Genomic DNA, 23,797 nt, shown 5'->3' on the forward strand with positions numbered 1-23,797 from the left:
TATGTATATATATTTATATATATATATATATATATATATATATATATATATACATATATACACATATATACACATATATAAATAAGCATTAATCTATAATAGGTGACGATACTGCACGATAATGCACGATAATGCACGATAATGCACAATAATTTACAAATACTTTTGGCATAAGATTATTTTATAAAAAAAAAAAAAATGTTCACAAGAGGAATATCCATCCATCGCTTTAGCAGTCAAACTTGTAGGATTTGTTGTCGTTTAAAAGGACAGATTTAACGTATCGAAATTTATGCATCGATATCGTTATCGATGCATAAAATTCGCGACGTTAACCGTTTTACTTTTTTATTACTTTAAAAATCCACGGTATTTCTAAAACAATTGCAAAATTTCTTTCGTTACTTACTTTTTAAAATAAAATTTACGCGTAAATAATACTAAAATATAATTCGAGAGCTTATCGACATGACTATGATAACTAATAATTATAATAATCACAAGGCACACAAGAACATTTCTTCAAGTATAGAGACGATCATAAATAGATACAGTCATGCATTCTCATAATCTACCATACGTGATTCGCAAGTTTAAGTAGTCAAACACGCGCAGTATTTCATATCTCTCTCTTTCTCTCTCTCACACACATACACACATACACACATAGACACACACACATGTCTTTTCTAATTCAGATTAAACAAGGTCACGACCAAATTTTTTCTCTTACTTCGCTTCGATATCTTTGATGTGAAATGGAGCAAGCTAACGCAAGGCCAAGACCTTTTCTTATGGAGTCATGGTCATTTATCAAAAATCGTAAGAGAAAAGATTTTCATTCGTAACAGAGTTTTTTCTTATATATATATACATATATATATATATAAATAATATATATAATATATATAATATATATATATAAATAATATATATAATATATATATATATATATTTATATATTACATATATAAATTCGTTGGAACAATTCTAAAGAAAAATTAATGGTAGCTTGTTGAGAGACATGTATCAAATATTTTCAATGATATACTTTTTTCTGTTTGTTTAACCTCTCCAATAAAATGGTCATTGGTTACGATAATTCGAATCTCGTTGTACGTGATTCTCAATTCAATTTATATTTGAAAATCAATAATCGAGAAGCAACCCAGCGCAATCGTATAAAACAATCGAGAAGAGACGTTGATCGACCAATGATCGATAATTCGTTAGTTTCAATAAATCGGTACCTGCTCTTTCTTGCTGCTTTTCAAAGGAAAAAAAAAGCACGATGAAGAAGAGTTACGTAAAAGAAGATTGCATAAATCACAGCGATAAAACACTATGTCGTTCGACTTCGTAGTAGTAATGGATATACAATATCCTATCAACGTTGTTCGTGAAATTTTTTCGTAAGTTCGTAGAAAAAAGTCATTAATTGTTTCTGTTTGTTCGACTGTTTCGAACGAAATTCGTGCACTTATATTAATCAATACGAAAAGAGAATCGTTCGATCGAAGAGAATCAAACTATGGCATCTCTCGTTGAAAACGAATCGGTTGTATCGTTTGGACACATATCGGAGGCAAAGGACTTAACATCGTCAGGTTGTGTCCTTCGAACGCGTGGAATTTGTGGCATTTTTAGTCTCGGTTTCCTCTTCTTAAAGGTTTCCTTCTTTCTATAATAACATCATTTATTATTATATAAAATTTCAATGATTTTTTGGAAAAAAAATAAAAGAAAAGAAATTGTTACTTACTGATGTTTACAATCGATAAAAATTCCCATTGAAAATAAAATAACAATAGTGACGATTACGCCAATTACTACGACGACCAAAGTTACGATCGCATCTTCTTCTTCCGGTGTAAAAGGTGTTTCCGTAGTCGACCAAGATATACCTGAAAACGTATTTAATACAGTTATTTCGTATGTATATATATATGTATATATATATGTATATATATATATGTATATATATGTATATATACATATCACTAATTATTTTATCATTATATTTATCAAATATCCTAGCTGCGCAATAGAAAGTGCACGGTAAAAGCGGTCAATTATACAACACTTTTATTACCGGTCTAAAAAACGCATTGTCCAATAGAGAAAACAAAAAGTAATTGCATTCTAATCTCACGAGAACGCCGGCTGTTTTTCGAAATCAAATTTCTAACACGGAAAAGTTATGTATATCCGTATGACATATCATCGTTACGTACGTATCTATGTAATTGATACATTTACAAGGTACAAACAAGCTAGAATTTCAAACTTTGCTGAAGTATACATATATAAATTGTCTACTACGTGATCAAAGATAACCTTTGGTTTCTAACGCAACGATGGAAGTGGAACTCGATGATAAGATTATTTTAGGATGCGTCATTGTTTGGAAGAATTAGATCCCTGTTTAATTTATTTAATGGTCAGTAAATACTAAATAAGCATTATTCCACGCACATATTGAAGACGATATCCTGGAAGCAGATCATCCAATGATCGGCATTCTAATGTTCGCGCATGGAGATCGCGTTACGTCACTTTCACAATAGCAAAGGTAAGTAACCTGAGCATTCATACTAAAAATGCAGACAAAAGAATTAGACTTTGACATTTCGATTGACGTCACTTTGAACGTCAAAGGACCTTTTAAGATAAACAACAACGACATTGAAGTTTGAGCTTTTAGACGGCTCGTTATGCCGAACCGCACGTAGATCATCCAGGATGACGTATAGGTCAGAGTGAAAAGCGGGAAGTGCCATCTAAAATTTCACAAGAACTATTTCTAGTTGGACGGGTCAGGTATGCCGTATTAGAATTTATATCGGATGTACTGTTCTCGGTACAAATGGTTATGAATTTTTCCCTCATTTAATTTCTAGATTTTTATCTTTGTCATCGTGGGGTAAAAGTAAAAAAAAGAAGGAAAAAGAAAGAAAATGGACGAGCGTAATTCTAGGAGCGTTAACGATCGAACGTCTCTTTCTCCTTCGCATAGTACAACCATACACCTGCGATTACGTTACTAGCCAGAGTTCGCTATACCTACTCGTCCGCGTCTTCGCATACATGTATATATATATATACATATGAATATGTGTACGTATGTATGTACGTACGTACATACGTATTTACGTAGATATACGCACATCTACACGTACTCAAGGAAAAGGAAAACGAGCATACACCGACCGATACCAGTCGGTACCTGCTAGTGTGAAAGTTATTCCTGACGGCTAAGGCCGTTCTGCATTTTTCGAATAACGAGACAGCGAGTTGCCTGTTCGTATATAACCATATACCATTATCAATAGAACGCTCATACAATAGCACAACCGAACGAAGATCTTCTCAAACTTTCAAGAATCGTAAGACCGCGTGCATTTAACTAGATGAATGGACTTGGAAAAATGACAATATTTTTTACATCGTTCCTAACAATTTTCTCTGGGTTTTTATTTATAAATTAAACATTATATTTTACGATAAAACAACTGCTTTAATCACCGATAATGGTCTTTGGTCGTGCAAAACAAAAGTTGCTTTAAAATATTCTTTAATGTACGAACTTTGTGAATCGACATTTGTTTTCTTTAAATCATCATAATTAACATTTAATGTGCTTTTTATCAATTTATCGAAATCTTACGGGGGAATGAGTTCGATAAGAGTTCTAACTCTTGAAATACGAATGTCTCCGGTCTTAGCGAAAATCTCCTACAAAAAAGAAGAAAAGAAAAAAAAAATAGGAAAACAGAGGATAATATACGAGTCCATTTCCGTAGTAATGTTTATAAGGTCCGAGAGGAACCTATCCCCTAGAGAAATATTCCTCCTCATTCTGATAGGCCGAGATAATCGCAATTCGACACGACAGGCGTTTTCCACTCACGCTCGCAGCGAAAGGTTACTCGTATAAAAAGGAATCTCGCATTCATTAATTTACTTTCTAGTATAAATTAAATTAATTAGTATCGTCGTGAAACAACGAGACAATTTTTTTCTTTTTTGAAATTTTACGATTTCGTTCTTTTTTCTTTTTTTTTTTCTTTTTTTTTTTTTTACCGATTAATTATACTTATTAGCTTCTGACAACTTTTATAAACACACTATTACTGCTTTTCCTTTCTTTATATATTTATTATAGAGTTTCGGGACCTGAAACACTCCGTGACAGATTTATCACATCACCGAGCTTTATTTATTATTCAACAAAAATGAGTTCGCGTCACTCTTATTTTTGCGATAACAACCATATACATTCTCTTCTTGTTCTTCTTCGAAACGCAACGCAGAAAGAGAAGAACGAATAGCGAATCTGGTAAAGTTTGATTAAGAAACGTTCATTCCTTTGGCAAGCTTTTAAGGATAGTCGCTTAAAAGTTGACATTTTTTTCTTGAAAAGCACACGTTGTAAGTTAGATTGGTCGGACGTTTTCAATTAAACTCTTCGATAATATTTTTCCAGAATAGTCAGATCGTTTGGCAATCAATCCCTGGACCGTTTTTCACTTTCGAACGTAACTATTTCGAATTGAAATGTGCAAAGTAATTAACGACGTACGAGACTATCTTGAAATTTATAAGAATTTTATCATTGAAGTAGCATGAATTTGTATTGTGGCATAAAATTGTAGATATACGATAAAGCAAAATTTAATAATAGATACCTTACAAACCGAAAATTTCGAATAATATAATATCGTATTATTTTGTACTTAAGAAAAGAAAAGAAAAATAAAAGAAAAACAATACATATTATCTTCCCACTGTTTTGATAATAATTATTATTCGGAATAGTATTGTTGTTTAGTCATTTCAACAAAACTTTCCGTAAGAATTTAGTATACTATATAGAAAAATGTACGAGGATTCGCGCCGGAACTCAGAACTTCGGCACCTGTTGATTCTTTCCTTGCAATCTCGTGACAAAAAGTCCGATGAAAACGGTACTTAATTATGTATTTCACGATACACAATGAAGGACGGACTAAAACAAGTTTTCTATGAAAAATCGCACGTTCCAGTTTCTCCTGAAAGTGGCGATGAAGTCGTATTCGATACTCCGAGAAAGTATTCAGTTGTACATCGTTTTGTAAGACCTCGTCATTTCTTTCGATTTTATATACGATAAAGGTTATTTCGTCGATATGGTTTCACCGACGTAAGTAAAAAAATACTTTTACTCGTTCGACGATTTGATTTGGCAAGCACCTTTGAAATCACCGACGCAACGACGAGACCCATCGCAAACTAAGCGCATTCAAAGGTCAAACAAATACTATACGATAAATCATTTATTGAGTTTTGCTTTCGAGTACATTGATCCCGTTTCTACATTAAAAAAACAAAAGGCAGAAAGAAAGAAAGAAAGAAAAAACGTTTCAATCTTGGCACAAGATCGAAGGATTTTATACTTTCAAGAGAACATTCGCCGTAATGGAATTCCGAAATCGGTCGAGAGATATGGATTTTGTTCTTTGAAGTATTCCCTGACACATTGTTTAATAATTTAAATGTAATATCTAAATATTCTATTGACCTCTCATCACTGAAATTCCTCATATTAAAAATTTACGAGCAGATTTAATATTCGTCGATCAGTTTCAAAGCCGCATTCATTATCGTTTGTTTGTATCCAGATAATATAAAAAACCAATAAATCAATGCTCCGGAATGATTTTCGCCTTCTCTCTGTGAAAATCGTCGAGAATGTAAAGTAAAAAGTAATAAAGAGAAATAAAATAAAAGCCAAAAGATATTAATGTAATAAAATTTTACAGTCACAGGTAGTAACAGAAGTAATTCCTATGGGAAATATCTGACTCTTATAAAAGAAAACAAAAACATAAACAAAAAAAAGAGAGAGAAACAAATATCTCGAGAGGGAAAAAAAACAAAAAAAGACTCATCTGGATCACTGGATACGAAAACGCACGTATATAGTAACAAGAAATACCAGAACTATTTCTCGTAATTTCCTTTACGAGAAATCAACGAGTTGGATCTGGGAAATCAACTTTTCCAATTACAAAAGAACCTCTTTACCTTTGGTGGTTGTGGCGAGTTTATCGGTGACGACGCTTCGCATTTGCGTTCCCATTTTTTTTCGAAAATCAAATCCTCCAAAGGAATTTTCGCTTTTGTCGAAAAAACAAAAATTTAACGAGATAAGCTAAGAAGATAGAAGAAGGAATGTGAAAGATAATGCAATATTTCGAATCTATTGGTTAAGGATTAGACCCTCAAGCTTTGACCTCGTACGACTCGTATAACTCGAATATTTGGAATCTTCCGAACGTAGCGTCGCGACCGGTTCGAGATCCTGAGGTAAACTGGCGAGCACATGCCTCGACTAGCACACGATATGCCTCTCGTCGAAGCTCACTCTGGAAGGACGGAGACGGTAGCCAGAGAAAAGAAGGATGGAAACTGAGATTGAGAGAGAGGGAAATAGTGAAAGAGAGAGATAGAAAGAGAAAGAAAGAGAGAGAGAGAGAGAGAGAGAGAGAGAGAGAGAGAGAGAATAAGGTTTAAGAGTGGGAGAGAAAGATACGAAGTGCAAAAGGAAGAAAAGAGAAAATGAGAGAGAAAGAGAGAGAGAGATAGAGGAAAGGAGAAACCTCACGGTGAGGTCCGTGAGGATCGACGTGTATAACTCCCATTCACCATCCAGGACACAGGTATAACCTGGTACGCATTGAAATGACCTGCAGCCACGCTTTTCGTACAGTCCTCGTCGAAAATAATGAACGAAATAAAGTATTTACGTACTTACATACATTCTTCGTGCTTGTAATTAATAGAGACGTAAATCTATTTGATTTAATTCCTTGAAACTCTAATATGAGTCAATATATTCTTATCGCACTCGTATCTATATATATACGGAAATATATTCTTTTTTCTTCATCTCAAGGAAAATATTATTGTGGTCGTTGTTACTTCCCTTTCCTTTTACAATTTCAAGCGAAACTCATTAAGACGATCACAAGTTGTTTTTTGTGAAATTCTGTAAAAAATCAATTGATTTTGATGATCAAATCGAAGACATTGTCGTCAGTCATTACGTACGCGAGATCATTTCTGTATAAACATTCGCCAAAGAGTAAAGTAATATTAAATGACTAAATATTAAAAAAAAAAAAATATATATATATATATATATTTAATAAGATCATTTGGAATATTTCGAAAATGTTTTTTCAGAAAATGAAAGGAAATTATTTAACAAAATTTATTAAAAGTAATACTCTTTTATTATATTAAGTAACGTTCGGGCATATGGTACGCTATTCGCGCCAATGCTATTAGAATAAACGTGCGCGAAACAAATTCTGCAAGTAACTTTTATTGAGATTATTCTCATTTTATTGTTCCACATTAAGAATTTATCTTATCGGAATTGAAACTTCGTTGGAAAAGCATTGCTCGTAGGTACCAACTTTGCGATAATTAATTAACTGTTTATCTTACATTCAACTCAAGGAATGGAATGAGACCATTCGAGTTGTCCTCCGTTTTTTTTCACGAACAATTAACGCTTTCTCTGTCTCTCTCTTTCTCTCTCTCTCTCTCTCTCTATCTGTCTATCTATCTATCTATCTATCTAACTAGCTATCTATCTATCTATACTGTCTGTACCTTCTTCTTTTTCTCTTTTCCTTTCATGTGCGAGCAAAATTTCACCGTTTTGGTGAGCTGTGAGCAATGAATAAGCAAAGAGAACGTCTAGATGGCCAGCTAGACAGGCCAGCACATTCGCGCCTGCCTTCTCTCGCTTCGAGACACCGGGCCCGAGCACTTAAACAATTTATTTCACTTTCAATAGCTCTGAAATAAACTGTTCGTACCACTTTACGATCAATTTCCTGCGACAACGAAACCGGCCCTCTTCCATCGACGAGAGGATACGAAAATTCGTCGGAATTGTGAAATTTTTCTTGATTCTTTAAACGCTCATCATTTTCAATCGTCATCCCCGGCTAAAGGATCTTTCCTATACCTTGATCATACATAATGAGATGTTTTAACGTTAACGCCTAAACGTTTTGATGTTATTTATAATTAAATATCTATGGATTGAATTCTAATCAATACGTTTAGGTGCAACATTGAAATGTTCCGATCTGCGATATTATCAAATTCGGTCCTATTAACATTTAAATCTATCTGCCAGTTTTATAATAAATGAAGGAGAAATATGCATCAAATCCGTGTAATACTCCAACGACTCCGCTCATAATCTGTAAATAATAGACGAATTATTTTCTTTATATAAAGTAATAAGAACAAAGGAAGAAGATGTTAACTTACGTAAGCTGCTGTCATAGCAGGATAAACATCAAATCCTGGCTTTAGATAATACTCAGGCAAGAGAAATAACTTTGTTGAAAAGGCGAGATAAGAGGCAGAACTCATGTACAAAAAGCTTGCCAATGCATTGAACATCATTTCCTATAACAAGCAAGTACACAATCATTTTATATGTATTTTAAAAATATTAAATATGTACATGGATATGCAGTTTGCAATATAGACGAGTATGTTGAAATAAAACTCAAGACGATTCGAACTCAAGTTACTCTTGATATTTTATTTTTAGCAGAGGAAAAAACGATAATATAAAATATTATTTGGAAACAAAGTATCTTTTTATAAAAATATATTAACAAGTGTACTATTATGATCATTTTATCGATTAAAAAATAATATAATACATACGAAAAGTGATGAACGGATAAGTCTGTAAGATTTTTCTGAGACTACATAGCAGATCAACAAAACGGTAGATATCAAAAAGCAGGCCGAGGACGTCGTCAAAGATCCCTCAAAGGCAGATCCAATGGACGTACTATACCTTAGACCGTAATTGACTAACAAACTCTGAATGAGTCCGCTAATTACCTGTGAATAATGGAAATACGTAGCGAATAATAATAATAATAATAATTTACGTTGGATTAAATTTTATGACATCGTTGATACGATTTAAAACGAATTTTTTCAAAACTTTTTCAAAGTATGTTAAGTCGACGCTCGAATTAGACTAACTAACGATAACCGATTTCCGTTTATGCAGGAGTTAACGAGTTTATGATAACAGTTGCAACGGTTGTCTTCCTTTAAAAAGAATTTACTAAATGATCTTGTTTAGTATTTCGTATATACGTAAATAAAATGGAAAAAAGAAAAATAAAAGAAGAAAGATTTCCTTAATTAACTGTACGAACGTTAACGAAAAAATCGATTTATATTTTTTTTCCATTAATCAAATAGTATACAATTTCTGACCGTAACTTACCGTTTCGAAGACTTTTACGACTCCCGGCAAAGTTTTAAGGAACTCGATGTGTATGCAGGTGCAACATCTACAGCAACAACATTCGATACCTCCGGCTCCATGAGTTCCGGATGATGACATCCTGATTATTGGCCCAGTAGAATTTTTATCCATGATCCTTCTTGAAAATTGAAATAAAATTACGTACTAGTAAAAAGTTTTCTTCTCTCCCTTTCGATCATACGATTCTGTTTATAACTTTCGAAAGAATTCCCGTCTGATATAATTACTTCCCAACGATTTAATTGATCGATTTATTTACGTGTTGCTCGGCAGACATTGGAACAGTTTAAAATCTCTTGCAGCTACTCATTCGAGATTAACCCTCGCGAATTTGATTCTCCTCTAATTGGTTAAATGGCGATTAATTCACGTAATCAAAGAGCAGATGATAAGCGTAGTTCATTGATCCTCTCGATCGAAATTGACCGAGCAATATATCTCGATCTTTATGGGTTTCATCAAAGGTAATCACGATTGTTTTCGTATTTGAAAATTTTATTTGAATATACGAGTTAAAGAATAAAAGTTTTCTGCGAAAGAAAAGCAGAACCGTGACAACGAGATACTTTTGAGGAACTGAGGATGTTCACGAGTTCGTTCACGATCTTCAAATGTCGTTGCACCCCCTGCGTCGTATTTAACACGGGAAACCGTCGTCTATTTCTGGCACGTACCACGAGGCCAGGATGTAAAATCGACTGACTATGCAGCCTTCAAAAAGGAAACATGAAAGAAATTTATAAAAAAAAAATCTTCAACGAACTAACAAAACGCATATTTTTATCATTGATATAGATTTTGTTAATATCTTTTTCTCTTTTTCTTTTTTCCTTTTTCTTTTTTTTTTTTTTTCATTAACTCTGGAATTAACAATACTCAATGATTGTACGCTATTGAATTATTTTACGGAGTCGATACTATACGTACTATAGTGAACGGTATCTATGATTGCTATGATAATATAAATGATTGTCACCGATAAAATATATGCAAATATGGCTTGAGATTTACAATACATGCGCATACACAATGCATTTGCAAAATACCGTATGCATTCGCGTTGTTGTATCCCATTTTCTCTTTGTCTAACTTTATTAAAACTACTCTCACATGAAGACTACGTGCAGATGTACATCCTGCTAATGGTACCAGGAAGAAGTTTAATTTTCGTGAGAGAAATACCGCTACTATGGTGTTCTGTTTCTTGCTTAATTTAATTATATTAATGCTCCGAGTAATTTAGTATACATATATATATAAAGATCTTATTATTATTTCGAAATATTTTGATAAATAAGAGATATCGATACTTCGTTATTCCTTATATTAATATATTTTTCAGATATAATCGTTTCAGAATAAATGTCATATAAAGTCTAAAAAGAATTCCTCAAACCTTTCTCATCGATTGTGTTTAAAATGTACATCTTCGTAAAATACATCTTTGGATAAGGTAGAAATTTAGATAAAGTAGAAATTCATTGAACTTACCGTCGTATATATCTAATGCAAAATCTGTTCAATCAAAGATTTTTAATTCGTAAAGTAAATCATTCAGCATAAATTACAATCAAATATTTTTTTTTTATATTTTATTTAAGTATTTGATAAAATATATATATATATATATATATATATATATATATATATATTCATACATACAATAAAAACACTATAAATATATATATATATATAGAAATTTAGTTATAAACATCATGTCGATAATAACGACTTCGACTTAACCCACAGTTAATAAAAGTCGGTAAAAGTTCTATCCTTAATTTTTCCATATATTCTCTTTAATAGATCTTCAAGAAAATTTCACTTTTTTTCGAACTTTAAAGAATGACATTGCTGTCATTCTTTAAAACAGCGTTTTACCTTCACGCCATTGACAATACCTACACTCTGTTCATTATAACCTATTATTTTTTAGAAGAAGTAATGAATGATTTCGTGGTCAGAAATTGATTAAAGAAAAATTAACGATAAAAATAAAATGATTATTCAAAAAAAACCAGCTATTACGCCGTACATCTAATTCCCGGGGACGGGGAGGGAAAAGGAAGCGCAGATCTGAAAGAAAACAGAGACTATAGGAAAATATTCGAAAGATATCGATGGGTGATCGTGATGAAATTTGATGAATATCATGAGATGAAATAATAGATGTGAAATATTACATATACTCTTTGAACTCGATTTTTTTTCTCTCGAATACAGTTGCGTTTTATAAGTTAGATTTATGAGGGAGAAACGAATAAATAATTATTTTTTGTTGTATATAACGATTGAACGATACTAAACGTAATCATTATTGTCACTTCAGATGATGGATATAAGAATTTAATAGCAAATTAATTTTAAAGGATCATAGTTACTTTCAGCTTGACATACGAGTTAAAATAATTAAATCATGTATTCCTTCGTAAAGATACATATAAAGGTCTCCTACATATGTATATATATATATAAATCTTCGCTCCAATTAAATGTATTGTATCGATAATTAGTAGAACAATGTATCCTATGAATAAGATAGGTATATGACTGAATGATAAATATGTGTATATATTAAGCTCAAAAACGCGAGTAATATAATAAATAAGGGAAAATATTAAACGGTCGAAGGACTTCCGCCACGATGTACATCTGGCAGATCACTGCCGCGTATTATATAAACGTATTTATCCTTCGCGAGAGTCACGTGAACACATTCGCTCTGCTCGTGGTCCAATTGCTTTTCATGACGTCAGAAGAAGCCCTTGTTTACTAACACACCAATATAGCTTAGCGTTAACGTATATACGTTCGGAGAATGGTACATAATCGAAGTTTCATTATATAGTTTGTCGTGTTTTCCCTTTCCCCTCTCTTTGTTTCGTATAACCTTCGTTTCTATATATATATAAAGGAAAATATCAATGTATGTGAACGCTATTATATATTTTCTCGTTAACGAAATTGATTCTAATGTTTTATATAAAATAATTTATATCGATTTATGTATTAATTTATATTGCTTGTTGCGACGGCACTTCAAAATTGCCCGCCAACGCCCATTAATAGATTCTCCCTTACATTATATATATCGGCAATCACCCCAACATATATATATGTATATATATATATATATATTATTTATATAAAAACACTATAGAAATAAGTATAATCGAATGTGAACAATCGTATAAGAAATAATGGTAAAATCATTTCTTCTTTAATAATATAAATATTCTTAATAATATAAATATTTTAATTGACGGAACTTTTGAAATCTACTACTAGATAGCGTTGATCCCTATTCGGCTAAATCCTGTAAAACTTCAATTTTCATGTATGACGTCATCCATTCTGGATATTAGCTAAAAGAGCGTATAATCATCAATATATGATATCCATTACATTCATTTAATTATATTTAAAGTTATAGTAACTTATCGTTACAGTGTCAAACATGAGTTATGGATTTGTTACTTGTGGACCAAATGAAGCTTTAGTTGTTTCAGGTAATCATACAAAAAAATACATTTATGTCATTTAAATGAATTTTCATAATTATGAGTCTCGTCAATAATTTGCTTTCAAATTAATTGAAAATGTATTTGTCCTTATGAAACGATTGATCAAATTAAATAAATAGAATTTTGAACAATGTAAAAAACAAAAGAAAAAACTAAATTTTTAAAAACTAAATTATTTAATAAATAATTTATCATCAGATGCTTTTAAATTGTATTTTTTAATTTATTGAAATATGATATAACAATGTTTATTATAATATATGTTCTTTAATTGTCAAGTTGTATAAACCCAAATAAATGTATAATTTAATTTATTCGTCTTAAGGATGCTGCTACAGCAAACCACTTTTAGTTCCTGGTGGCAGGGTATTTGTATGGCCTCTTGTACAGCAAGTTCAAAAGTATGTATTTAACTTTATATTATTTAAAAATTTTACAGTTATACACCATTTCCTTTACATTTAAATAATTGAATATAAATTAAGGGATATGTTACTTATAATATAAGTTAAATAATATTTATTTGTTTTAAATTACAATTCAAAATACATAGTTATGATATTTTTCTAATATTATTTTTACAGAATATCTTTAAATACAATGACTTTACAAGTTGAAAGTCCTACCGTCTATACGTCACAAGGTGTACCAATATCTGTTACAGGAATTGCACAGGTATTTATATATAAACAATTCAATTTAACAGTAAAGATTCATGGGTTAATTTGTTTACAATAATCATAAATAATTATTTAAAAATTTTATTAAGTCCTAATCAATTTTTAGCATTCTTTATTATATTCTGTATATCATTTTTTTTGGTTTAATCAATTGATAAACCCATTAAATAATTTATTTAAAAATTATTTAAAAGAACAAGTGTATTACTATTAATTTGTATTATTTTTTTGTTTATGTATTAATGAAATTTATAAAGTGTTATTAATGTAATAGGTAAAAATACAAGGACAAAATGAAGAAATGTTATCTACCGCATGTGAACAATTTCTTGGTAAAACTGAAGAAGAAATTCATAATATAGCATTAGTTACTTTAGAAGGTCATCAACGTGCAATAATGGGCAGTATGACTGTAGAAGTATGTGAAATTAATTAAATCTTAAATATTATATTATAGAAATGAATAAAAAAGAAATTTAAATATATATATATTGTATTGTTTTTAGGAAATTTATAAGGATCGAAAAAAATTTAGCAAAGAAGTATTCGAAGTTGCAAGCAGTGATCTAGTTAACATGGGCATTACAGTTGTATCATATACATTAAAGGATATTCGAGATGAAGAAGTAAGTTTGTCTGTAATTGTAACATATCGAATGGGTGTAAAAATTTAACAAACAATTAAAAAAATTAATAAAATTAAAGACTTTAATCATAACAACAGTATAAATTTAAACTTTTCGCAATGCTAAAAGAACAAAAGAAAGTCCCCCTTAAAAATATTTATACGATCTATTAGTGGTGCTATAAATAAGAGTTATGTAGTACTTCGTTATATGTTGCAAATATTGAATAAATTTTTGTTTTGCTACTTGCAGGGGGCAAAGGTATGTTCAATTTTGTTTTATCTGCTATCTGTAATACAAGCACTTGGCTATATCATCTGATAATAGCACAAAATATTAAAACATCAGACAAATGCAATCTATGGTATATTTAGAATGCTTGCTTTAATTATGCACAACTATTCTGTGCACATATGCTGAAACTTATTTTGTGATTAAACTCTTGTAATTAACGTATGCATTTATTTTATTGGGGCTTAATCGGAGCCAAGCTAATATCGTTATATCTGCCTTTTATTGTAAATGTAAAACATCTTCTGATATATTACTAAAGGCGATTTAATTATTTATAGGGATACTTAAAGGCTCTTGGTATGGCAAGAACAGCAGAAGTAAAACGAGATGCGAGAATTGGTGAAGCAGAAGCTCGCAGAGATGCGCAAATCAGAGAAGCAATTGCTGAGGAACAGCGTATGGCTGCTCGTTTTTTGAATGACACAGAAATTGCTAAGGCACAACGAGATTTTGAATTGAAAAAAGCTGCATATGATGTTGAAGTACAAACAAAGGTAAAATTATATCTTACCTTTTATTAAAATATCTTAAACTTCTAATAAATTTTAATTAATAACAACCATTATTATTAATAATTAAATTACTGATTGTTGTTTAGAAAGCTGAAGCTGAAATGGCATTTGAATTGCAAGCAGCTAAAACAAAACAAAGAATTATGGAAGAACAAATGCAAGTGAAAGTAGTAGAACGTGGACAAGAAATAGCAGTACAGGAACAGGAAATGTTGAGACGCGAAAGGGAATTAGATGCTACTGTAAGACGTCCAGCTGATGCTGAAAAATACAGGTAAAATTTATATAAAGTAAAAAGTACTACTTTTGACGCTTCTATGTACTATTATTAAGAATATTTTTGCAGATTGGAAAAAATGGCAGAAGCGAACAAATTGCGTCTTATGATGGAAGCTGAAGCAGAGGCGGAAGCTATTAAAATTCGTGGAGAAGCAGAAGCTTTTGCTATTGAGGCAAAGGCTAAAGCAGAGGCAGAACAAATGGCAAAGAAAGCTGCAGCATGGAATGAATATAAGAGTGCAGCTATGATAGACATGATGTTGGACACACTTCCAAAAGTATTTGTTTCTTCCATTCTATAAACTGTTACTTACTATTTGTTAAATAATATGTATTAATATACTTGCACTTTTATTAGGTTGCTGCTGAAGTAGCTGCTCCTCTTTCCCAAACAAAGAAGATAACGATGGTATCTAATGCTAATGAAACGATTGGTGTAGAAAAATTAACATTGGAAATATTTAACATCATTTCACAAGTTCCCACTCTTGTCAAGGATATAACAAGTGTTGATATTACAAAGGTATTATCCTAAATACAATATTTAGTTTTAATATTAAATGATATTTTATATATCTACATATTAAAAATTTATAAATTTTATTTTTCAGTCAATACATGCAGCATAAATAGATGAAATAATTGACAACGTTTGAGAGTAATGTGCCAAGAATTACTTTCTTATATAATTATAAATAAGAAGTATATATAATTACTTCGTTTATCTATTTATCTCTTATATAAGAGAAGTTATGAGCACGTTTGAATCTTTAAATTTTTATTATTTAAAGATTTAAATATATGTTACCAATGATTATTATTGACACTTTCCAACAATTTTGTCAATTTTTTACATTTTAATATGTAAAGTAACAAAAAGAAAAATTGACATATCGAATTTTAATTACAATTTTCATTCCATATGATCAAATTAATATACCAAATATTTAATCTACGTGTATTCCATAATAATTAGCGCACAATATTTTACTTTATGGAAAAGTCATGCTCTAAGTTATCCTAGGAAATGATCATTTTAATATATTCTGTTTTGTGTATTTGTGTTTTGTTTTAATATTGATTATTTTTGATATTTAATATTGATTTTATAGATGTTAGTTTCAATTGAGTGATAATTGAAAGAAAAATTATCTTTGGAATCTCCATTAATTATAATGCTTATTTACGTATAGATGAGTTTATACCACTATGTGCCGACTAATATTCTTGTTGTAAGAGTATAGAACATCATACTCTTACACTGCATATATCCAGTACATGTTCCATGTCTTTAATCTAAAACGAAAATAATTTTACGATGCGTTTACATCTTGTAGAATAGTTGATGTTACTTAACCAATCTAGTATTCTAAATATGTAGATTCAATTATATAATTCTATAAATTAATATATTTTTCCGTATTATTAATGTGCATAAATCGTAATGTGACCACATCATAAAAAGTTTTAATCGTTAGATTTGTATAATCGTAAAAAAAAAATTGTAAATTATTAAATAAATTTGAAAACGAAATAATATTAAACTTTACTTATTGTTTAACATTGTTTTGATTTATTTTATATTTTATTGATCTTATAAACAAAAGACTCCAGCTTGATGAACATTGCAATTTATACAAATTTATTTAAATATATTAATATATTACGCATACTCGTAGTAATGATTATTTGAGAAATTTCATTGATAAATTTCAAGTATGTCGCAATTGAACTATCTCCATTACAATCAGTATACTACAATAGTATTATATCTATAACAATTTTATAGTATAACTTAAAAATATCATTCTTCGATAATTATACTATATCAATAAGGTTTATTTTCTTTTAGAATATACCACATGGAAGCATATAAATCTTTTTTACTAGATTTTTTGGCAGGTGGTATATCTGCAGCAGTTGCAAAAACTTCAGTAGCACCTATAGAACGTGTGAAATTAATACTTCAAGTGCAACATACATCAAAACAAATACCAGCTGATAAACGATATAAAGGTGTTAATATTTTATTAAATTTCAATTATAAATAATTACTATAAGTAAGAAATACTTTTGCAAATTAATTTATCGTTATAACGAATTTCATAATTATTTTAGGAATGCTAGATGTGTTTATACGTGTACCAAAAGAAACTGGTATTCTTAGTTTGTGGAGAGGTAATCTAGCAAATGTTATACGATATTTTCCAACTCAAGCTTTAAATTTTGCCTTTAAAGACAAATATAAAGCTTTATTTCTCGGAGGTGTTCCAAAAGAAGCATTTTGGAGAACCTTTATAGGAAATTTAGCTTCTGGTGGTGCTGCTGGTGCAACATCATTGTTATTTGTATATCCACTTGATTTTGCTCGTACTAGGTATAATAAATAAGATATAACCATATAATGAACTTAGTAGAAATGGATATTATTATTTACAATTATACAATAGATTAGCTGCAGATGTTGGAAAAGGTGCTCAAAGAGAATTTACTGGAATGAAAGATTGTTTATTAAAAATTTTTAAATCGGATGGCTTGTTTGGTTTATATAGAGGATTCAGTGTGAGTGTCCAAGGAATTATTATATATCGTGCGGCGTATTTTGGACTTTATGACACAGCTCAAATTTTTTTTAAAGATCCAAAAGCTACTCCAATATATGTTAACTTCATGATTGCTGAAGTAAGTTCTTATATTGTCTTAAAAAAGATGATTTATTTTATAAGCCGTGATTAAAAAATTAGAAAGATAATATATATAATATATGATAATATATGATAATATATGATACATATATATATATATATCATACTATTCTTATTCAAATAAATCTTAATGATTTTTCAGACTGTAACAGCTTTGTCAGGACTTTTATCATATCCTTTAGATACAGTCAGAAGAAGAATGATGATGCAGTCAGGACTCAGTAAAGAAGAAGTGATGTACAAAAATACTTTGGATTGTTGGAAGAAAATATTAATTAATGAAGGACCATCAGCTTTCTTCAAGGGAGCATTTTCAAATATTCTTCGAGGGACAGGTGCTGCTCTTGTTTTAACAATGTATGCTCCTATTAAAAATAAAATTTCAAATATAATATTTAAAGATTCAACATAGCAATTTATTTTGTATATTTATAAATTCAATAAAAATATTATGTGTTATATTGTTTTTTACATGAAATATATTTTGAAATATATTTATAAACCATTTAAATCATTAATACATATCTTATGATTTATTTTGGTTTATTTCTTAAGATATTCATAGATAACTTTCTACATTGATATCCATCTTCTTTCATTTTAAAAATAAAAATAAAATGAAATTTTTGGAAGCTTGTTATGTTTTTATAATGACTTGAATTTTGATTTAACAATGAATCATATATATTATATTACATATTATAGTATCTTTGTTCAATTGGAAGAAAGATGAATAAATAAAAATATTAGAAGAATATCATACTTATAATAATCTTTATAATATATTTAAAATAATAGCAGCGCTAAGCAAACTTTTATATATTTTTATATATTTGCTGCATTAAAAATCTGTAGATTGTAAAGATTTTCTTATTTATCATATTTATATTTGGAGATGTGTAATACATTATTCATGATATTCAGTATTTTGTCATAATCAACTGTACATTTCAATTAAGCATAGTATGTCGGTCATAAATATTACGTCGCTGTTCTCGAACTTGTCTCTTCCATTTATCTTGTTGATGCCCTACACGATTTAGAACATTTCCCCTTTCTCCCATCGGATGAGAAGATCCAGGTGCTACTGATGCATCATCCTATTATAAAATTGTAGAGACATTTTCACCTTTATATTTTATGTATTATTTTGTGTATTTGTAATTTAATTAAATCAAATGTAAAATAAATGGTTAAAAATATCATATAAAGATTTTACCTCTTCATTATTATGTTCATGATAGCCAATATTAGTTGTATTTTTATGAATTCTTTTATTCAATAATGGATCCAAGCAAATTAAGAATAACATATAAATTACTAACAATGATATAACCCAAATAACAATTATAACGACAATCTGTAATGTAAAGTATATTTCTTTTTAAGAAAGTTCTGAATGGAATCTTAGATATAAAATATATAAATGACTTTTATAATGATGTGTTTAAAGTAAAAAAATAACTATTTATAAGAATGCGTTAAAAGATCATACTTTAATAATAGTTGTATTTCTATTTTCATATTTGCAATCGCATCTAGGACAAAAAATTTCTTCCTTAGTCTTTATTTGATCTCCTAATTTTGGTAAAACAACATCTTCACATTTACTGAAAATTATAAAATATGCACATGAATCGTCGCAAATATTACGATTGTTACTTTTCACAATTTTAATGAACATGAAAAGTAATATCTATAGATTTATAATTTTAATTACAAAGTATATAGGTTATATATAAATAAATTATTGTAAAGTAAATTAACATTAAATTACGATCTATAATTTATCATGAAAACAATATTACCATTGTGATGGTGGGACATTAATGATAAAAATTAATCGGTCTAACGAAGGTTGTGTGGTATTTATCACAGAAGAAAGACTTGGGCAAATACATTTGCATCTTTTATCATCATACTGTGCCTGTAATTGTATATTTAATTAATCAAATGTTTTTGTTTCATTTTAATATGCTACGTATAATTAATCTATTATACATTCATAATGTTCATAATCCATATTTAAATGTTATAAAATTAGACAACAGCCATTAAAAAATATTAAAACTTTCTTGTTTTTTTGTAAGAACTATGAATTTTTCACATATTATTTTTGCTTATATATAATTCTAACCTCACATTTTGACAGACACACTAAAATAATCGTAACTGGAATTAAAGTGTATTTCCACATTATACAGTGTGGACGCTCATCGAGCACACGCACACACACGACTATTCGTGAATATATTTTTTTTAAGAATATTATATTATTTCAACTTTTAAATAAAATGAACGAACAATCAATAGTAAATCGCCCTTAAACCAATCTCTTAGAGTTTACTCTTATTGTCAAACGTTGATCAGTGCTGTCAAATAAAGAAACATAAATTCCTTTGCCAACATACAAACTTTTAAATATGTATATATCTCCAATAACAATATTTATATAAATTTATTGATTAATTCAGATATATTTTGGACGAATTAAAATTTAATGACTATTTGAATTTTAAATAAAATTAATATTTTCATTAAATAAGCTTTTTTCTTTTTTTTTTTTTTTTTAATCACATGAACAATAAAACCATAATATTTTCATGTATCATATCGTAATAAAATTAATAATACGAGTTTGATTCAGAAGAAAATTTTATTATTATTGAAAGTTAACTATAAATTTAAACATGAAGAATAACTTTATAGAAAGTATACTTACACTCTTGTCAACTTCTAGTATTTATTACTATCTAGTATCTCTTTCGAGAATTATTTCAATAAATACATAAATTATAAAACATAAATTTATAAAAGGATGTGCATATATTTTTTATATTATAGAAATTATTAAGATCATTATAATGTTTATTACATTTTGATTAAAATAGATCAACATTCTTATAATAATATAATACATTAACTTATAATACTAACATCGTACATCATATGATATTCTGTGAAGAACTTACTTTCGTGCCTTGTCAGGAATGAATAGATTCTGAGTTCATGCACATAGTGCAATATAATAATAAGCAATCTATACAAATTCATTTGATCATTATATATAAACATACCTAATAATGCTTTGTGTGATTATTTTGTAACAAGCTCATATATTTTTAAGTATATATCATTAAAATTATACAAACGATTATTATGAATATATACTTAATATATATTATTTTATATACACACATATGTATGTATAGTGTATCTATAATAATACAATATATTAAGTAATGAAAGATACAAATGTATTGGACAGTCATAGACACGTCATTAATCTTATACATAAATTATATATGATGCCAATTATTATTACAAATAAAAGTAAAATATAATTTACTTATATATTTTTTCTTCAGAAGAGCACTTCACTTTGTTTAGAGATATTAAAGTGTAACTTCTGTAAGATATTCTAACAACATTTTCAATGTCGTAATTTATAATTACAGGACGCCTACTCATCGTCGCATTACTAATATTAAATTAAAATTCATTAATTAACAAATTTAAGAACTTCGCCAAACTATAATTCCAATCAAAATAGACAATACAATTACTCCAATTAAAACAAGAATACATTTTTTCTTACGCAACTTAGTTTGATAAACACTAGCTTGCCTTACATGCGAAGATGCTTCATTGACTGATACTTCTGTTCTTTCCACTGAAGCTTCTATAGAATCAATAACTTCTCCTTGATCATATACTAGAGCACCAAGATCTTTAAAAATTTGATTAATATCGCTGATATTACTCTGCAAAAAACAATTATCTTGTATTGATACTTGAAAATACTGATATTTTAATTATATCCCTTATTTAGTCATAATGATTATTATAATCTTTTTATATATAGTCAATAATCTTGCAATGAGTATTTAAATATATTCTTACCTCTAATTGTCTTATACTTGCTTCTTGTTCTTCTAACATTCGTAAATTTTGTTCTTCTTTCAATTGTTGCTGCTGTATTTGTTTTTGTGTTCTGCTGTCTTGCAATTCGATTAAAGTTTCTTGTTTTTTTTCTCCAAATGGAGCAATACCTGCATTAGCTTTAGCTTTTCTGACCATTTCTTTTTCTTTTGTGGCAGCAAGTCTTTGCACAGCCTGAAAAGTATATTTGTTAATATAAAATATACACAATTAAAAGAATTATATATATACAGATACACATATGCATAGACTCACGCACACATACGACACACACATATCCATAGAAGCACGCCACACATACAACACACACGTTTGGATTATTACCTGGAAAGAATTTAATGCTGTGGTAAATTCATCCTGAAGTCGCTCACGTTGCATTTTACGTTGCCTTTGTTCTCCCGGGCTGGTAGAGCCAGAGTTATTAGCTAAATCACGTAGATGACCACTAGTATCTTTCGCAAGTTGTTGTGTATAATGTTGTATCTGATGCCTAGAAAAAATATTTGATATAATGAGATAAAATTAAAGACTAAATGTTAATTTCATATAAATTTTTAACATACAATTTGTTTCTAAGTTCTTGGGAATCTGTAGAACTACCCAATTGATTAACCATTTTTTGCATTGAAGATACTACAATCAAAGATATATAATTATATTATTGTACGTAGAAGATATTTTTATTAAAATATTTTAATAACTTACCATTTTGTGATATCTTCAATATAGAGGTACCTATAGTCTGAGACAACCTACTAAAGTCTTGTTCTCTTGCGGGTCCACCGTTATGATAAGAGGAAAATCCAATATCCATTTTGACTTACTTTATAATAAAATCAAGATAAAATTATATAGACTTATATGATATGTCAAACGTATCTTACTTCAACAGTGATTACGTATTCAACTTTTATATCTTGGATATTAAATAATTATATTGAATATATATCATGTTTTTCTATAATTTTCTATAAATATTATAAAAATTGTCAAGGAAATCTGTTTACATAAAATTTAACTTACGTGAAATAAAAATTACTGTTATATTGTATGTTTTATTCTATTCTGTTTTATTTTAAAACAATTAAAAACGAACGAAGACTGTTCTGTGTAAACAAAATCAAGATTTGTAAATTTGATTAAAAATTGTACGAATCAACAATAAGCTGATAGTCGGGCTAGAAAAATGACAAAAGGTACCACCGCCCGTTAATCATACTTCTCCTGTCAACAAATTAGTAGGTCGACACTGTATGCCATATGCAGTGACTCACAAGTATCCATCTCATAAGTATGAAGGATGTTAATCGAATCAAATATGCTGTTTTCACGGACCTTTATGTCATTTTTCCAAGTTCACTAATAGGAAGCTCTAAAACTTCTCGCGAATCGATAAAAGCCTATCACAAATCTTGAATAAATATTACCTCACGTCCTTCACAACATATAAATAAGCAAATTTAAAATTAATTTCTTTTTCAATACTCATCAAGACTAAATATCTAAAAGTAAAACAATAATGTTTGATAAAAAAATATGAATCATCGTTGATTTATTGACATACCGTTAATAATTACGATTGTATGAAAATTCACTGTTACTCGCGTCCTTTGTCTTTAGCAGTTTTATTAGAAATTTTAAAGAGAAGCAAAATTTTCCACACGTGAATATAACAACTTTGGCAAATTTTATACTTTTCGCTTTAAGAATAATTTTACCGACGAATTGTAATCATAAAACTGAATTATCGATAGTGAACAATTTGCACTGATCGTGAGATACTTCAGCGCTATCTATGCAAAGTTAACAACGAGTTTCAACCATAATAGTACATAATATTGCCTTCAAATTAATTATTTTTAGTTGATTAA

The 23,797-nt window shown here is 29.2% G+C and overlaps 6 protein-coding genes across 9 annotated transcripts; 2 read left to right on the forward strand and 4 right to left on the reverse strand.

Annotated features, from left to right (window-relative positions):
• Nucleotides 1-186: 186 nt before the first annotated feature.
• Nucleotides 187-6,360, reverse strand: LOC118447937 (uncharacterized). The gene is made up of 3 exons (XM_035880487.2): nucleotides 6,067-6,360; nucleotides 1,763-1,904; nucleotides 187-1,681 (listed from the first exon to the last, which is right to left on the reverse strand). Exons 1-3 carry the CDS (start codon nucleotides 6,119-6,121, stop codon nucleotides 1,525-1,527), a joined length of 354 nt encoding a protein of 117 aa, XP_035736380.1. The 5' UTR covers nucleotides 6,122-6,360; the 3' UTR covers nucleotides 187-1,524.
• Nucleotides 2,175-16,750, forward strand: LOC118447932 (flotillin-1-like). Its single transcript, XM_035880483.2, has 11 exons — nucleotides 2,175-2,572; nucleotides 12,814-12,873; nucleotides 13,214-13,289; nucleotides 13,473-13,563; nucleotides 13,843-13,986; nucleotides 14,075-14,194; nucleotides 14,767-14,982; nucleotides 15,087-15,274; nucleotides 15,347-15,557; nucleotides 15,638-15,802; nucleotides 15,891-16,750. Exons 1-11 carry the CDS (start codon nucleotides 2,536-2,538, stop codon nucleotides 15,906-15,908), a joined length of 1,326 nt encoding a protein of 441 aa, XP_035736376.1. The 5' UTR covers nucleotides 2,175-2,535; the 3' UTR covers nucleotides 15,909-16,750.
• sing (MARVEL domain-containing protein sing) lies at nucleotides 7,280-9,973 on the reverse strand. Of its 2 annotated transcripts, none has more exons than XM_085663444.1 (5): nucleotides 9,624-9,973; nucleotides 9,323-9,479; nucleotides 8,743-8,925; nucleotides 8,335-8,475; nucleotides 7,280-8,264 (listed from the first exon to the last, which is right to left on the reverse strand). In XM_085663444.1, exons 2-5 carry the CDS (start codon nucleotides 9,473-9,475, stop codon nucleotides 8,187-8,189), a joined length of 555 nt encoding a protein of 184 aa, XP_085519570.1. In that variant the 5' UTR covers nucleotides 9,476-9,479; nucleotides 9,624-9,973; the 3' UTR covers nucleotides 7,280-8,186. The 2 variants fall into 2 exon arrangements, with proteins under 2 accessions (XP_085519570.1, XP_085519569.1); XM_085663443.1 differs by having other exon boundaries at nucleotides 7,281-8,264; nucleotides 9,323-9,482; nucleotides 9,624-9,972.
• A 217-nt stretch (nucleotides 16,751-16,967) lies between the features above and the next one.
• LOC118447933 (ADP/ATP translocase-like) lies at nucleotides 16,968-18,443 on the forward strand. Its single transcript, XM_035880484.2, has 4 exons — nucleotides 16,968-17,295; nucleotides 17,398-17,656; nucleotides 17,730-17,961; nucleotides 18,127-18,443. Exons 1-4 carry the CDS (start codon nucleotides 17,142-17,144, stop codon nucleotides 18,394-18,396), a joined length of 915 nt encoding a protein of 304 aa, XP_035736377.2. The 5' UTR covers nucleotides 16,968-17,141; the 3' UTR covers nucleotides 18,397-18,443.
• Nucleotides 18,444-18,654: 211 nt separating this feature from the next.
• Nucleotides 18,655-20,351, reverse strand: LOC118447934 (uncharacterized protein CG1161). Its single transcript, XM_035880485.2, has 5 exons — nucleotides 20,122-20,351; nucleotides 19,793-19,911; nucleotides 19,480-19,594; nucleotides 19,204-19,344; nucleotides 18,655-19,084 (listed from the first exon to the last, which is right to left on the reverse strand). The coding sequence occupies exons 1-5, from the start codon at nucleotides 20,179-20,181 to the stop codon at nucleotides 18,935-18,937; spliced, it is 585 nt and encodes a 194-aa protein (XP_035736378.1). The 5' UTR covers nucleotides 20,182-20,351; the 3' UTR covers nucleotides 18,655-18,934.
• A 532-nt stretch (nucleotides 20,352-20,883) lies between these two features.
• Syx7 (syntaxin 7) lies at nucleotides 20,884-23,694 on the reverse strand. 3 transcript variants are annotated; one of them, XM_035880452.2, is made up of 6 exons: nucleotides 23,354-23,453; nucleotides 22,632-22,749; nucleotides 22,490-22,559; nucleotides 22,251-22,416; nucleotides 21,888-22,100; nucleotides 20,884-21,748 (listed from the first exon to the last, which is right to left on the reverse strand). In XM_035880452.2, the coding sequence occupies exons 2-6, from the start codon at nucleotides 22,738-22,740 to the stop codon at nucleotides 21,500-21,502; spliced, it is 807 nt and encodes a 268-aa protein (XP_035736345.1). In that variant the 5' UTR covers nucleotides 22,741-22,749; nucleotides 23,354-23,453; the 3' UTR covers nucleotides 20,884-21,499. The 3 variants fall into 3 exon arrangements, with proteins under 3 accessions (XP_035736345.1, XP_035736344.1, XP_035736343.1); XM_035880451.2 differs by lacking the exon at nucleotides 23,354-23,453 and adding an exon at nucleotides 23,491-23,694 and having other exon boundaries at nucleotides 20,885-21,748; XM_035880450.2 differs by lacking the exon at nucleotides 23,354-23,453 and adding an exon at nucleotides 22,950-23,318 and having other exon boundaries at nucleotides 20,885-21,748.
• Between the last annotated feature and the right edge of the window lie 103 nt (nucleotides 23,695-23,797).

This window comes from Vespa mandarinia, chromosome 22 (genome assembly GCF_050613455.1).
Source record: "Vespa mandarinia isolate Hongniang chromosome 22, ASM5061345v1, whole genome shotgun sequence".
Lineage (NCBI taxonomy): Eukaryota > Metazoa > Arthropoda > Insecta > Hymenoptera > Vespidae > Vespa > Vespa mandarinia.